The sequence below is a fragment of the Lissotriton vulgaris genome, chromosome 1_1 (genome assembly GCF_964263255.1).
Source record: "Lissotriton vulgaris chromosome 1_1, aLisVul1.2, whole genome shotgun sequence".
NCBI lineage: Eukaryota > Metazoa > Chordata > Amphibia > Caudata > Salamandridae > Lissotriton > Lissotriton vulgaris.
The window spans coordinates 2,046,832,957-2,046,846,555 of NC_141685.1; the positions used below are offsets into that span (position 1 = coordinate 2,046,832,957).

Below are 13,599 nucleotides of genomic sequence, written 5' to 3' on the forward strand. Positions count from 1 at the left end.
GTTACAAGAGCAGACTCTCTTCTGCTCCTTGGTTTAACGAGGAGCTTAGGGCTCTGCGTAATCAGTGTAAAAACTGGCATCAGGCTGGAAAAAGAATGATCTACTTCCAGACAAGCAACAATGTAACAAAGCACTGAATAACTATCATTGATTGACCAAGGGGGCTCAAGCTGGCTTCTTTGTCAATCAAATTTCTGAGTCAGGCAATACATTTAGAGATTTGTTAGAATTGTTAAAAAGTTTTCCCACCCTGATGCTCTCCTTAACTTTTTAGAGGCAGCTCCCAATCTGTGTGAATAGGTGTCTGATATCTTTGATAGTAATATAATGGCATTATGGAAACACCAAAGATCACAGACCCAGATGGCTCCCCAGACATTAGTTGGACGGGTGATCTGATAGCGATGTCATCCGTTTTGTTCTCTGCTGAAGTTTGTTCCTATATCTATGGAGGGGTCTGAACAGGCCTTGAAAGCATGTAAGTCTGGCTCTCCAGATGATCTTTGGCCACCTCACATTCTTACTGCCAGTCTTAGGTCTATCAAACCCATCCAATGCCCTCTCCAAAATACTTCCATTCTTTTGGCAACTGTACCTAGATGTTGGGAACAAGCTTAACTGATTCCCTTACAGAAGAAGCCATCTGCAGATAGATCTATTCTGACTAACTTCAGACCTATCTCTTTACTGCCTGCCTCCTCTAAGATATTGGAGAAGCTGATCAATCGCCAATTGTTGAATTATACAGAACAAGGCAAGCTGCTGCCCTGTCTCAGTCAGGTTCCCTCCCCCCACATTAGTACAGAATCCACCTTAGTGGAGGTCACTGACACCATCAACCTGGCTGTAGTCCAAGGGAGACAGGTTGCCTTTTTACTTCTTGATCTATCTGTGGCCTTTTATATTGTGTCACACCCCATTCGCCTGCATTGGCTGGAAAACATAGGCGTGAGTGGATCCGCATTGGCTTCGATTTGTTCGTTTCTATCTGACAGTAGACAATCAGTTTGGATGGCACCATTTGCCTCTAATCCCAAACCACTAAAGTTTGGGGTTACTCAAGGCTCTGCCCTGAGCCCGACGCTGCTTAATATTTATATGAGCCCCTTGGCCACATTGGTGGAGTCTTTCGGCGTCCAGATTGTGTCTTATGCCAGTGATACTCAGATTCTCCTTACTCTCGACATGAACTCACCAAATGCCTTCAGCAGGTTTAGGACCTGTTTAACTGCTGTCTTCAATTGGATGCATCACAGTAATTTACAGTGTAAGGTCAGCAAAACAGAGATCTTGCTATATGGCACACCCCCCCGCCCAGCCCCTTCCACTAGAGTGAGAAATGTAGGGAGTGAAGTTCATAATAAAAGTTTCTTTGACCCTCAGGTGGCTGATGTGGTGGGATCCTGTTTTGGACTTCTTAAGTCTATAAAGAGATTTCTGCACCTACTTCCAATACAGTCTGAGGGGAAATTTCTACATGCCCTCATCACCTGTTGGCTCGGTTATGCCATCTCTCTCTACTGGGGTCTTCCAGCATACCAGCTGAGGAGACTTCAGTTGGTACAGCATGCTGCGGCATGGCTTTTATTAAAAATTCATTGAGGGGCTGATATTCGTCAGCACCTTGAGGAGCTTCATTGGCTGTCGTTGAAGGAGAGAATATGGTTCAAAGGTCTCACACTGGCTCACAGAGCCTTTAACATGCAGTCCCTCGGTATTTGGCCAATAGGCTTACTCCATATCATCTGCATTTTCAGCGCTGTGCTGGCAGGGGTCTTGTGAAGCAAGAGGAAAAGATGGGGTGGTACCTCATTCTCTTTTCTGTCTGCCACGGTGTGGAATGCCCTCCCAGGTGATAAAAGATTAGCATGCTTCCAAAAGCAACCTTAAAACCTGGTTGTTTCAATAAGCATATCAGTAAGTTGGCTTTGGTTTGGGTGGTCAACTTGTCAGCTAGTGTCAGGACACTCTTTGAGTAGCTGCATGCTTTACAACTCTCTTGATTGATTGATTGATTGGTTCCTAGATCAGGAAAGGTGGGCAGATTGCATATGGTCACTGAGGCTCCTGCTCCAAGAAACAATATGCAATTGTGGCCTAAAGGTTGTGCCATCAAGGGAAAACATGTATTACAGTTCATAAAGTCTCCATGAACTCTAAGTAGAATAGAAGGAACATCACAATTTTTGGTGAATGATCTGCACCTGCTCAACACTAAATAATTCCCTTAGAAGTTAAGTGCCCCAGCTTCTCCCATCTTATTTTTGGGCCTAAATGTTTTCAATGTTCCACGGAAATTTCAGCAACTTCAAAATTCCAGAGAAATCGAAGAACTTTGTTTTACAGTTACAACAAAGTCATTTTAAAACCCATATATGTTTAACATTTCTTTTGGCCAGATTTTGTGCCTAAAACAAAGTCAAAATAAGAGTGTGTCAGTTTCATTTAGTAGCCTTTGAATCCCTTAGACATTCCAGAACTGTAATATATTAGCTTTAGTAATTAGAGTGACTGGGACATCCATCCCATTTTGGTGGGTGCCCCGATCCACCAACTTCTAAATACTGCTTTAGGTTTGATATTGATAAACTAATGTATGTTAATCCTGGCTATGGGTAAACAAGCTCTATTGTGCATCATTAAGTCAGAAATAATTTTAAATGGTGGCTTTTAATGGAAATGTGACCATCATTCTTTGTGACAATGACTTAATTGAATGGGTTGTTGGCCGATAGGACATTCAGATGAACACTATCCCTGAACATAGCAGCTATTTGTCCTGGACATATGTGTTACTTTCACATCATCGTCTACATTTTCTAGCTTTAATGGCTGTTTCCCTTCAGATAATTCAATACTTTACCGTCAATACGTTGTCTCAAGGAGTGCTATTTTGGATTGTACACTTGTTATTGTGTCATTGTTTCAAAATTTCCACAGTTCAGTTTGGAAAGTGATATTGCACTGAAGACTCTATGCTTGCCAGACCCACTTACAATGGAGGTCTATTAGTTTGTCTTGGTTAGAATTGATTATTGACACAACTGAAACAGTTGAAATTTTGTCTGTGTCTGCTCGATATGGACAACCTTATTTCAACGTAAATACAGTTACTAACACATTTACACTTTGGCACCAAACGGACATCATCCCTGGTCTACATCACCCTCCTCCTTACCTTATTTTAGATAACATCTTAGCCAAGCTGAAGAAGATAGTGGCCCTTCAAAATGCTAACTGAAAAGCCAACTCCAAGTGTCAGCAGCCTCCAAGAAATACATTGACCAATTATATGAGTTCAAGAAGATTATTCCTCTTCTGATGGTCAAAACTCATCCAGTGATACTTGGAGCAGTTGGAGAACATGATGGCATCCTGAAAAATTTGCTAGATATTCTCTAAATGATTTAAAACACAGTAGTTTGCCTGCCATTTGGCTTACAATACAGGACTAAGATAATTAAGATACCGCTTCTGATTAATTAGTTGTGAGTGACATCTGATTACATGCAACATACTGGGTGAAAGTGGCAAACTACTGCCGCCTGCTGCTTTTGCTATTGACACGAAGTGTGAAGTTGGAAGAGGCAGAACCCTTGGACACAACCTTTTCTAGTCATTTTCTGTTTTGCCGCATCCATGCTTGTATATAATTGTGAGTCACACACATCCTGTTGCTCGATTGCAGTTGTGGTAAGTTAAATTCCAAGTCAATGCAGCTGTAATTTCAATTAATCATTTGCTAATTTCCTTTCAGAGATATGTATTTTTGATGAACCCCCAGAAAGCGAAACCCCCAGAAGATCTGCAAGACCTAGGTGTGCGATTTCTTCAGCCGTTTGTTAATTTGCTTTCAAAGGCAACCTACTGGTGGATGAACACGCTAATCATCACAGCACATAAACGACCCATAGACCTGAAAACAATTGGAAAACTGCCCATTGCTATGAGGGCTCTTACCAACTATGTCAGCTTGAAAGATGCCTATGAAGAACAAAAGGTAAAATACCAAATGCTATTATTTAAAGTCTAAGTGAATCCAGAATCAGACCTAAGCAAGAAATGCACCTGTTGATTTATTAATGATATAAAAATCATATGATTACTAGGCTTGCAATAAAAGGGCAGTCTATGTGTTGCAACAACAACTCTATACTTGAAAAATGTGATGCGTAGTAGGAAAAGTGTGATTATCTAACTGCACTTTAAAAATATTGAATTTCCTGAAGTTTTTTGAATCCCCTGTATATGATGAACTCTGTACATTTTTAAATTTGTATAATATAATTTTATAAGATTGTAATGAAATGTTTTTACTTGTACTTTTATGATTGTTTTTAACAATCGACTAAAGATATATTTGATTTGATTTGAAAAGGGCAGTTTACATCCATCTCCATAGTATACAATTGTTTTGATTAGATCTTCTCTATACACAGGTTAAGCAGCCTGTTATCAAAGATCCATTGTCTACAATATAATAATGCACAGAGAGGGCTTTGAGTCAGCTATATTCTTCCACTTTTTACATCAACAAAAATGTTTTCCTTTGTCCTTTAGCACTCAGTGAGGAGCACATGCCTGTTAGATAGATAGATATATTTTATTTCGGCACCGAGCCATAAAACGTTTGCATAAATAAACAGTTTCAAAGATCATCATACATGCAATAATACACCTGAGGTAATACAGATAAAACCAGTTAAAAAGGGACAGAAAACAGCTAACAGATCTTTAGCATTAATGCAGTTGATCGTGGCCATGTCGATAATATATGATAAAACTGTTTCCTTGTACAAAAATGAAAATTTGGCCTTTTGTAAAACACACAATCTAAAAAAGAAAGATATCAATATTATAAATATAAAAAGCTTACATATGTCAACCTAAAAACAGACAATGAGATAGGCGTCAGACAATATCCTAGGTATAAGAGGAAGGCCTGTTCGAGTTTTACTCTGCAGTGTAGTTATCATGGTTACATTTTATCTATGGCCTTCTTCCTTAGTTTCCAGGCACATTGCAGATACCGAGAAACCGCAAAGTCTAGTTGTTCACTGGTATCGCTCTCCAAAAGTCTCAAGGCCTCCCAGTAGTGTCTTAGACCCACAAGTTTACATGCAGCACATGACTGTCATCTTTATGTTTTAATTTATTTAAATGATTTCTGCAAGGGCCCGTATACTTTTGTTTTTTAAATTTATTATTCTAAAATGGCTCTCAGCTAACGTAGAAAAGTTAATGAACGTATCAAAATAATCCATGAAGTAAAGACTTGCTTGGTAGTCCAGTTATATTCGCTTTGGAGCACAGGTCAGCACCGTTGCTTTCAGCCTTCCTCCACCCAAGGTAACCAATTGTTTTTCTACCCCTCCAACTGTTCTCTCAGAAGAAACATATCATATTCAAGGAGTCTTGTCTCACCTCAAAAACTACAGTGGATTCTGCAGTTGCCTGCATCTCTTAGGCTAAAGAAACTTTCATTGGTTCCCGTGGTGGCCGCTGCGTTTGCCGCCCCGCGGCGTGCACCTGTGGGAGCAGAGGGGATGGGGAAGGGGGATGGCAAGTCCTACATTTGCCACCAGCAACAGCCCCAGGTAAGAGCAAGGGGGAGGCCGCCGTCCACAAAACACATGCCGCCCGTGGAGGACCACCTATTTGACCACCTTGCTACGCAACTGCCTGGTTCCTACACAATTATATTGTTTTATCTTTAGCCTAAAGCATTCATGCACCATTCTGATACCCTTACACGTATGAATATGTATTTATGGCCAAATAACAACACTACTTCTTTAGGCTGGGTTTCCTTGATCACAAATCAGTCTATGGTACCACACCCAATTTACCTTGCAAAAACTGGCCAATGCAGAGGTGGAAATAGTGGCTCTGTAGGTGTGGCTAAGTCTCAGTTTAAAGAAAATTACTGCTTTGATTTGGTTATATTTGTGCTGCTATTTGATTAATCTGCATTAAATGTGACAGTCGCTTGGTCAGACCAGGTAGGTTCTAGTGTATTTAACTTCATGTAGATCCACATGGTGGCAGGTATTGAGGGCGCAGAATAAAACGTGCATGTTTCATTTGTTAAAGTACATTTTATTAGCATCTTTGCAATGAACACAAGCTGAAAAAGAATCCCCTTCCGGTGAGTACATTTCACCTCAGATGAAAATGTGCTCGTAGCAGCACCATCTGAATGTGATTGCACAAAACTTGGCATGACACTTGAACTTGTTTCAGAATGCACAAAAACAGCAGCATTCAGAGACATTGTGTGTCTGAAACACAAATCTCAGGTCTCCCAAGCAAACCGAGCACTTGACAAGCTCCTGGCCGCATCCCAGATAAGATTCCTGTTAGCCTACTGCCTTCCTGATGGAATATGAAGTCATCATAAAGGCAGTTGTAAATAGAAGTTTCTCGACTAACTGCATATTTTGCACATTCTGTCACTTTAAAAAGATGCAACTTTTAACATTTTAATAGTTGTGTGATGTGGAGGACTGTGGTTTAAGAGCAAGGAGATAATTCTTACCTGCAGCGAAGGGTGTACTTAGAGGTACCATTCGGAGCAGAGTGTGCTCTAGTTTTTCTTCAGTTTTTTCCTGACAGTCATGCTCATACTGGCTGTGCCCTATATAACACAGGCAGCAGCATGGACGCACTAGATGTAAGTGGGAGAAGATGCACAATTTTGATTCAGGCTCTGCATATTTCGCACATTTTAAAAAAATGGTACTATTTGTCATTTTAATAGCTGTGTCTTGTGAGGGACTGTGCTGTACAACATGTTTGTTATGCACTTGGTTTAAGAGCGATCCAGCCATTTTTACGTATATCTGAGAGCATATATAGAGGCCCTATTTTAGGCAGGATGTGGTCTAGTTTTTAGGTCTCGGCCTGGCGAAAAGCAGCGCATGCGCTAATCTGCAATGCAAAGGAACTTTTGGAATCAATACGATTCCAGCGTGCACGCGGGAAGACGAACAAGACAAAAGATGTGCACGCGGGGATTGGCCCCTTTACTGGCGGCTTGAGACACTGGGGACTTTTTTATTGCTGCCAGTAAAGGCAGTCCCCCGCATGCACATCTTCTGTCCGCCCTTTAAAGAGCCGTTCACGTCCCATGACGGCCCACAACAGGCAGCTGCGGTTTATTTTTGCATCGCGCTTTCAGTTGAAGTGAAAGCGCGATGCAATTATAAATAAGCGGCTCCCTTTGTGTAATGCTGAGAGCGTGTTTACATTGGCAATTCTAAAAATGCAGGTGCTGAGATAGGATCCTTTCGGGGTCTCCATTTCTGTCCTCACCCTCAAGGTGACCTGAAAATCAAGGGGATTTTCAGGTCTCTGCCTGAGCAGGAATGCACCCCATAACAGCTGGCAAGGGTCCCATGCCAAGTGTGACACAAGAGCTGTGTCTGGCCATGTGCAAGCTGGGCCCGGCACAGGGTGCCTTGCTTCAGAGGGTCGCACTGAGCTTTAAGAGAAAATTGTTTGCGAGATGTCACTGGATTGTTGACTTCACCACCTGGCTGGACCTTTAATATGCTTCTGGGTCACAACTAAATTGCATCATGCCTCAGCTTGCATTGTAACTTTCCTGTTGTGCTATCTGTCCCTGTTTACTTTGCTCCCTCCCGTTATCTGTGTTCCCTTTGCTACAGGCCACTCGCCGTGGTAGTTTGTTTTGCCTTTCCAGATCCCCACCTCCCATTGTCTGTGTTCAATTTCTTCCCCCCTCCCGTTGTTTGTGTTGTCTTTACTCCTGTACCCCTCTACCCCTCGCATTTTCCGTGTTGTCTTTGCTCCCGCCCTTCCGGTTGTCTGTGTTGTCTTTACTCCCTCTTCCTCTCGTTTTTTGTTTTGTTTTAGTTTACTCCAGAGTAGCGTCATTTAAACCCCAGCCAAGGCACAGTTGTGCTCAGTGAAAGAATAGCCCCCCCCCATCTCCTCTGCGATCCATTGAGCAGCTTTGGCCCTCCATTTGTTGGTATCGCTGGGCTTTCACTTCTGCTCTTTTCTTTTAGAGCTGCTGCCCTGGGGCAGTGACACAGATGTCCCTTGGAGACAGAGGCGTGGTTTCATCTTCAGAGCTTGTCTCTCTCTATCTACCTCTCTCTACTACTCACTCTCTACTACTCTCCCTCTACTACTCTCTCTACTGCCCTCTACTACTCTCTACTACTCTCTAATACCCACTCTCTACTATTCACACTCTACTCCTCATTCTCTACTACTCACTCTCTACTACTCTACTCTCTACTACTCACTCTCTGCTACTCTCTACTACTCACTCTCTACTACTCTCTACTACTCACTCTCTACTGCTCTCTACTCTCTATTACTCACTCTCTACTACTCACTCTCTTCTACTCACTCTCTATTACTCACTCTCTACTACTCTCACTCCCTACTGCGCTCTACTACTCTCTACTCTCTACTATACACTCTCTACTGCTCTCTACTACTCACTCTACTACTCTCTACTACACACTCTCTATCACTCTCTACTACTCACTCTCTACTACTCACTCTCTATTACTCACTCTCTACTACTCTCTGCTACTCTACCTTTACTACTCACTCTTGACTACTCACTCTTTACTACTCTCTGCTACTCACTCTCTACTCTACTAATCGCTCGCAACTACTCACTCACTACTGTCTACTACTCACTCTCTACTCTACTCTCTTCCTCTCTCTCTACCTCTCTCTCTACCTCTATCTCTACTACTCTCTATACCTCTACCTCTCTACCTCTACCTCTCTAACTCTACCTCTCTACCTCTCTACCTCTCTCTACCTATCTCTACCGCTCTCTAACTCTACCTCTACCTCTTGCTATCTCTCTCTACCTCTCTACGTGCACATATATATGTATATATATATATATGCATATGCATTTATATATATGTATGTATATATTTATATACATACATACATACATATATAAACATATATACATCTGCATATCTATATAAATACAAATAAATATATATATACATATATGCATACATTGCGGCATTCTGGGACTTGCAGTCCATCTACGTGGGATTGCACAGGAGAGCTCAATTACAACAGGGGGCGGAGCAAGGTATTTACATCTACAGCGAGGCAGGACTGCCTACGCCGCAGCAGAGGAAGCACACTGAGAGGGGCGCTGAAGAATGCAAACACGCCAAAATGCATTCACCTGGGACTTTCCTGCAATAAAGTGCTTCCTTAACCTCCCCCTTGGGTCACTGCTCTTTCTTTGTGGAGGAGGTTGTGGTCATATTTGCATGCACTAAGCCAGAGCGCATTACAGTGTACCCCCGTCGCACAAGAGGTCTGGACATCCTGGCCCGCTCTGTTGAGCATTGGTTCTGAATTGTGTCACCAATTACGCCCAGTACCCACCACAACGCCAGGAGGAGACGGCGGTTAGGAGGTATTCAAACCTCCTTCTTGGGCAACATGGATTCCTGTGCTGGCACCCGCGATGGATTTCTGGCGGAAGGGTTGCGACGGTCATAAGGGGGAACTGAGGAGGCACCGGACTGTTGGACTGCTCCACCTCCTACATTGCTTTTGATGCTTTGCCTGTCCTCGATTCCTACTCCTCAAGTGTCACCCAGCTTAGCATTTCCGGTCCTGAATGCACCACATTGCGGCATTCTGGGACTTGCAGTCCATCTACATGGGATTGCACAGGAGAGCTCAATTACAACAGGGGGCGGAGCAAGGTATTTATATCTACAGCGAGGCAGGGCTGCCTACGCCGCAGCAGAGGAAGCACACTGAGAGGGGAGCTAAAGAAGGCAGACACGCCAAAATGCAATCGCCTGGTACTTTCCTGCAATAAAGTGCTTCCTTAACCTCCCCCTTGGGTCACTGGTCTTTCTTTGTGGAGGAGGTCATGGTCATAAATGCATACATATGCATGTTATGTACATGACAGTTTGAAAAACACTAATAAAAGCAAAGCTAAAAAGCCACCTAATTGTAAACAGAATTGCTTTCACTTAAAGGAGGGCGAGACCTATTGCATTTTCAATGCTTGTTCTTCAGGTTTTCACTGAAGGTCATGCTCACACCATCCATGCCAGGCAGCAGTGGGGACACACAGCGGACATGCTGCTGGCGCGCTAAAGGAGCACCAAAGGCAAGCCTGCCTGCGCCCATTCGCGTCCAGAACTCATACAGCACTAGCCATGTTGCTCGTTGGAATATCTCCTGTCAGCAGTCAATTCAGTACAAAAGGTAAGAGCTATGTAATGTTTACAGGGTAGAGGTAGGTCAACATAGGTTGAACTGTGCTACTTTGACTAGCATAGTAGTATGCCTCAATTGCTAATATTCAGTTGTCGTTCCCGCTTGAGCCTGCACGCCCACTCATGTTTGATGTGAGCCCAATACTCACTCTGGCACAAAGCGTCTGGAACCCAAAACTCAGTCCTTCTCCGTGTGTCATATAAATGTTAGGTCTCTACCAAAAAATGTCTTAAAAAGATAGAGGGACCCTTTGACACCCAAAGGACTAGGGTTCAAACCAGAATTCAAAAGTGAGCGTCCCTCTGGGATTAACAAAAACTCCTACCACAATCTTAAATCCCACATACAACTATCATTCAATTAGTCAGGGAAGTATCCTATACCATTCAGTCAAAGCAGTCACTCTACCATACCAAAGACCTGAGTGTTGGCACAGAAACTCGCAGTAAATGCGTGGATATATTGATTTGATTAAAAATAGTGCTATAAAGTTAAAAACACTTCATTAAAACATAAGGAAAAATACCTAACACAAAAAAACACAATTAATACTCTAAGGATTGGTCCGAGATATACAATAAGACATCAACATTTTTGTCATTAATTTCCACAACCACTAGCAAAAGACTATACACAAACCAGACAATCTATCATAATTCATAAGTATTTGGGATGAGTTTGAGAGCATTGGGTTTGTGGCACACTGGCGTCGACGCGTTTTGAAGGTGTGGTATTGTTTAAACCTACTTTATCAAGACTACACTTGATTATGCTCTCGGTCATAAAACATCTACAACAACATACAACAACGTGAAACAGAAGAATTACAGGCACGCCGACTCTCTGCATGAGCTTCTGGAGGGCCCAAAGTGAGCTCTTGTTTGGGCACACAGATATATCTCCCTCAGGCTCTTCAACTGAGTTCCATGATTGTCTAACTGATCTTGTTGCCCCTTACTATGTTCAATATTCCAATTCCATTGTGCTAGGGGATTTCACCTTTATTAGTGATGACCAAATAACTTGCTGCCTCATGCACTGATTCATTTTCTACTTGCTCTGAATCTTAATGAATTACTTTTTTGACTCAAACATTCGAGCACACACTTGATCTTATATACTAAAACAGAACTTCCCACACGAAAGGCACATCCATCCCACTCACTTTATCTTATCATTTTCTTTTTATTGTAAATGTCACCCCTCATTGCTGCATTCTCACGTTAAACCCTCCTGAGCATGGAGTAAGATCAGTGAACACGTTTTCAACCAAGCATTGGCCACAAATCCCCCTCTTTAGAGGGATATTTGGAAGATATCATTAATTGTGTTAATAATTGATCTTGTCAACTCTTAATTATCGTGCAAGAGTAAACCTTTTCAGCATTATTCTATATTTTCTAAATCGTTCTCCCATGGTCTCAGGATTGAAAGACACTAGTGCAAAGCACTTGAAAGAACTTAGAAAAAGAACTGTCTCCTTCTTGATAAAGCCATCAATAAGGTGGCTCTGAAAACAATCGCAAATGTAAAATGTAAAAAGTAAAATTTATGATGCCCCCAATAGTCTTCAGGAAATTTCCAAATGTGTTAAATCATTCCTGAACAAGGTGTGTAACTGAGCCATCATACCTTAGATCTTTTGCTTTGTTCATTGCTATATTGGCCCTGTCCCCAATTGAGCTACGATTCTCTTAATGTAATTATGTCTCTCTAAAGGACTTGCCTCAAGCTTTGCTCAATTACAGGTCTAGTTTACCATCTGACCCTGGTGTCCCCCATTAATGCTCAAGTTGGCATTTCTGATCAATAACCTAAAGCTAAAGCTTCTGTTTAATCAATCACTTGCAATGGCTAGGTATAAGGACTGTTGGAAGCACACCCTAGTAGTACTACTTTAAAAAACATCTACGACAGACTCTTCCATCTACTCAAATTTCCATCTGATATCTGTACCACCAGAGGCTTCGAAGTTGCTAAAAAAGATAGTAAATCACTGGCTTGCTAACTATCTGAAATAAGACAGCCTTCTTCACATTACCCAGTTTGGCTTTCACCCAAATTACAGCATGAACTCAGCACTGCTTGAAGCTGCTGAATTTATCAAAAGATCATGGTCATCCTGCTTCTTTGGTGTTGCTGAACCTGTCTGTAGCATTCAACACAGTGTCTCGCTACGTCCTGATTGAACGACTTGAAAGTGTTGGGGTCGGTGGGCTGGCTGTCACCTGGAAAAATTCTTTCTTGCCCAAGAGACTCCAATCAATCAATCTCTCACCTTTTATGTCATCTTCTAAGAAATTCAACTTCAGATTGTCTACATGGCCACTTTGGCAGCAATCATTCAGCCCTATGACCTCAGCTTAGATTTGTGTGCTAATAACACACAGTTGTCTAACCATCACTCAAAAAAGCCTTCAGGTTTCACTTTACCCAGGTTATTCAATGGATGAAAACTACCTGTCTGAAGTTAAACTTGGATAAAACTGAGATTTTGATCTTTGGTGGATCACAGTCGATCTGGTCATCTGACTGAAGTCCCAGTGAATTGGGAGACTCCCCTTGCCCCACCAAGACAAAGAGAAATCTGCGAGTAAAATTAGGCCATGATTATTTTTCCTTCCTCAGATATTGGCCATTGCTGCCACCTCTTTCTCTTTGCTTTGATCTCTAAAATGTTTATGGACTTCCCACCTAGAGTGGATTAAAGCAATTCACTCTACCATGGATTCTCCCAGTCAAATGGTGCCAAATGCCACAGTCATGCACCACCACTTCTCCCTATTTCTAAAACAATTCTGCTTTCGCAATCTAATTTCAAGAAGCAAGTATTTAACTTCACATTCTGAATGTAAAATATACATTGAGTCTTCGTATCTGCATGGTAGTCATGTATTTTCCATGAAATTAATTTAAGCCATGTTTCCTAGTAGAACATTTATTTTACTGAAAGTTATCCCGCCTTTAAATAATATATTCTTGATTGGCATAGATAATAGCAGTTATTTGTTCAGGAAAATGAGCCCACAATTGGCATATTTAATTTACTTATAATTCTCTAGTAAAGTGCACTACATGTGCCCAGGACCTCTTAATTAAATGCTACTAGTGGGCCTGCAGCACTGATTGTGCCACCCACTTAAATACCCCTTTAAAAATGTCTCAGGTCTGCCATTGCAAAGCCTGTGTGTGCAGTTTAAATTGATATGTCGACCTGGCACGTTAGACTTCTTGCCAGGCCCGAAGGCTCTAGACAGTCACAGGGCAGGGTGCAATGTATTTAAAAAGATGGACATGTACTTTTAAGTTTTACATGTCCTGGTTGTTGTTATAAGTGTA

At 41.9% G+C, this 13,599-nt stretch overlaps 1 protein-coding gene across 4 annotated transcripts in view; it reads left to right on the forward strand.

Annotated features, from left to right (window-relative positions):
• Positions 1-13,599, forward strand: part of ABCC9 (ATP binding cassette subfamily C member 9) — a 915,119-nt gene that overhangs the window by 59,799 nt on the left and 841,721 nt on the right. For all 4 annotated transcript variants that reach the window (XM_086920457.1, XM_086920444.1, XM_086920437.1 and 1 more), the window contains exon 4: positions 3,758-4,000. In XM_086920457.1, the coding sequence (XP_086776583.1) occupies positions 3,758-4,000 (243 nt within the window). The remainder of the gene's footprint in view (positions 1-3,757; positions 4,001-13,599) is intronic.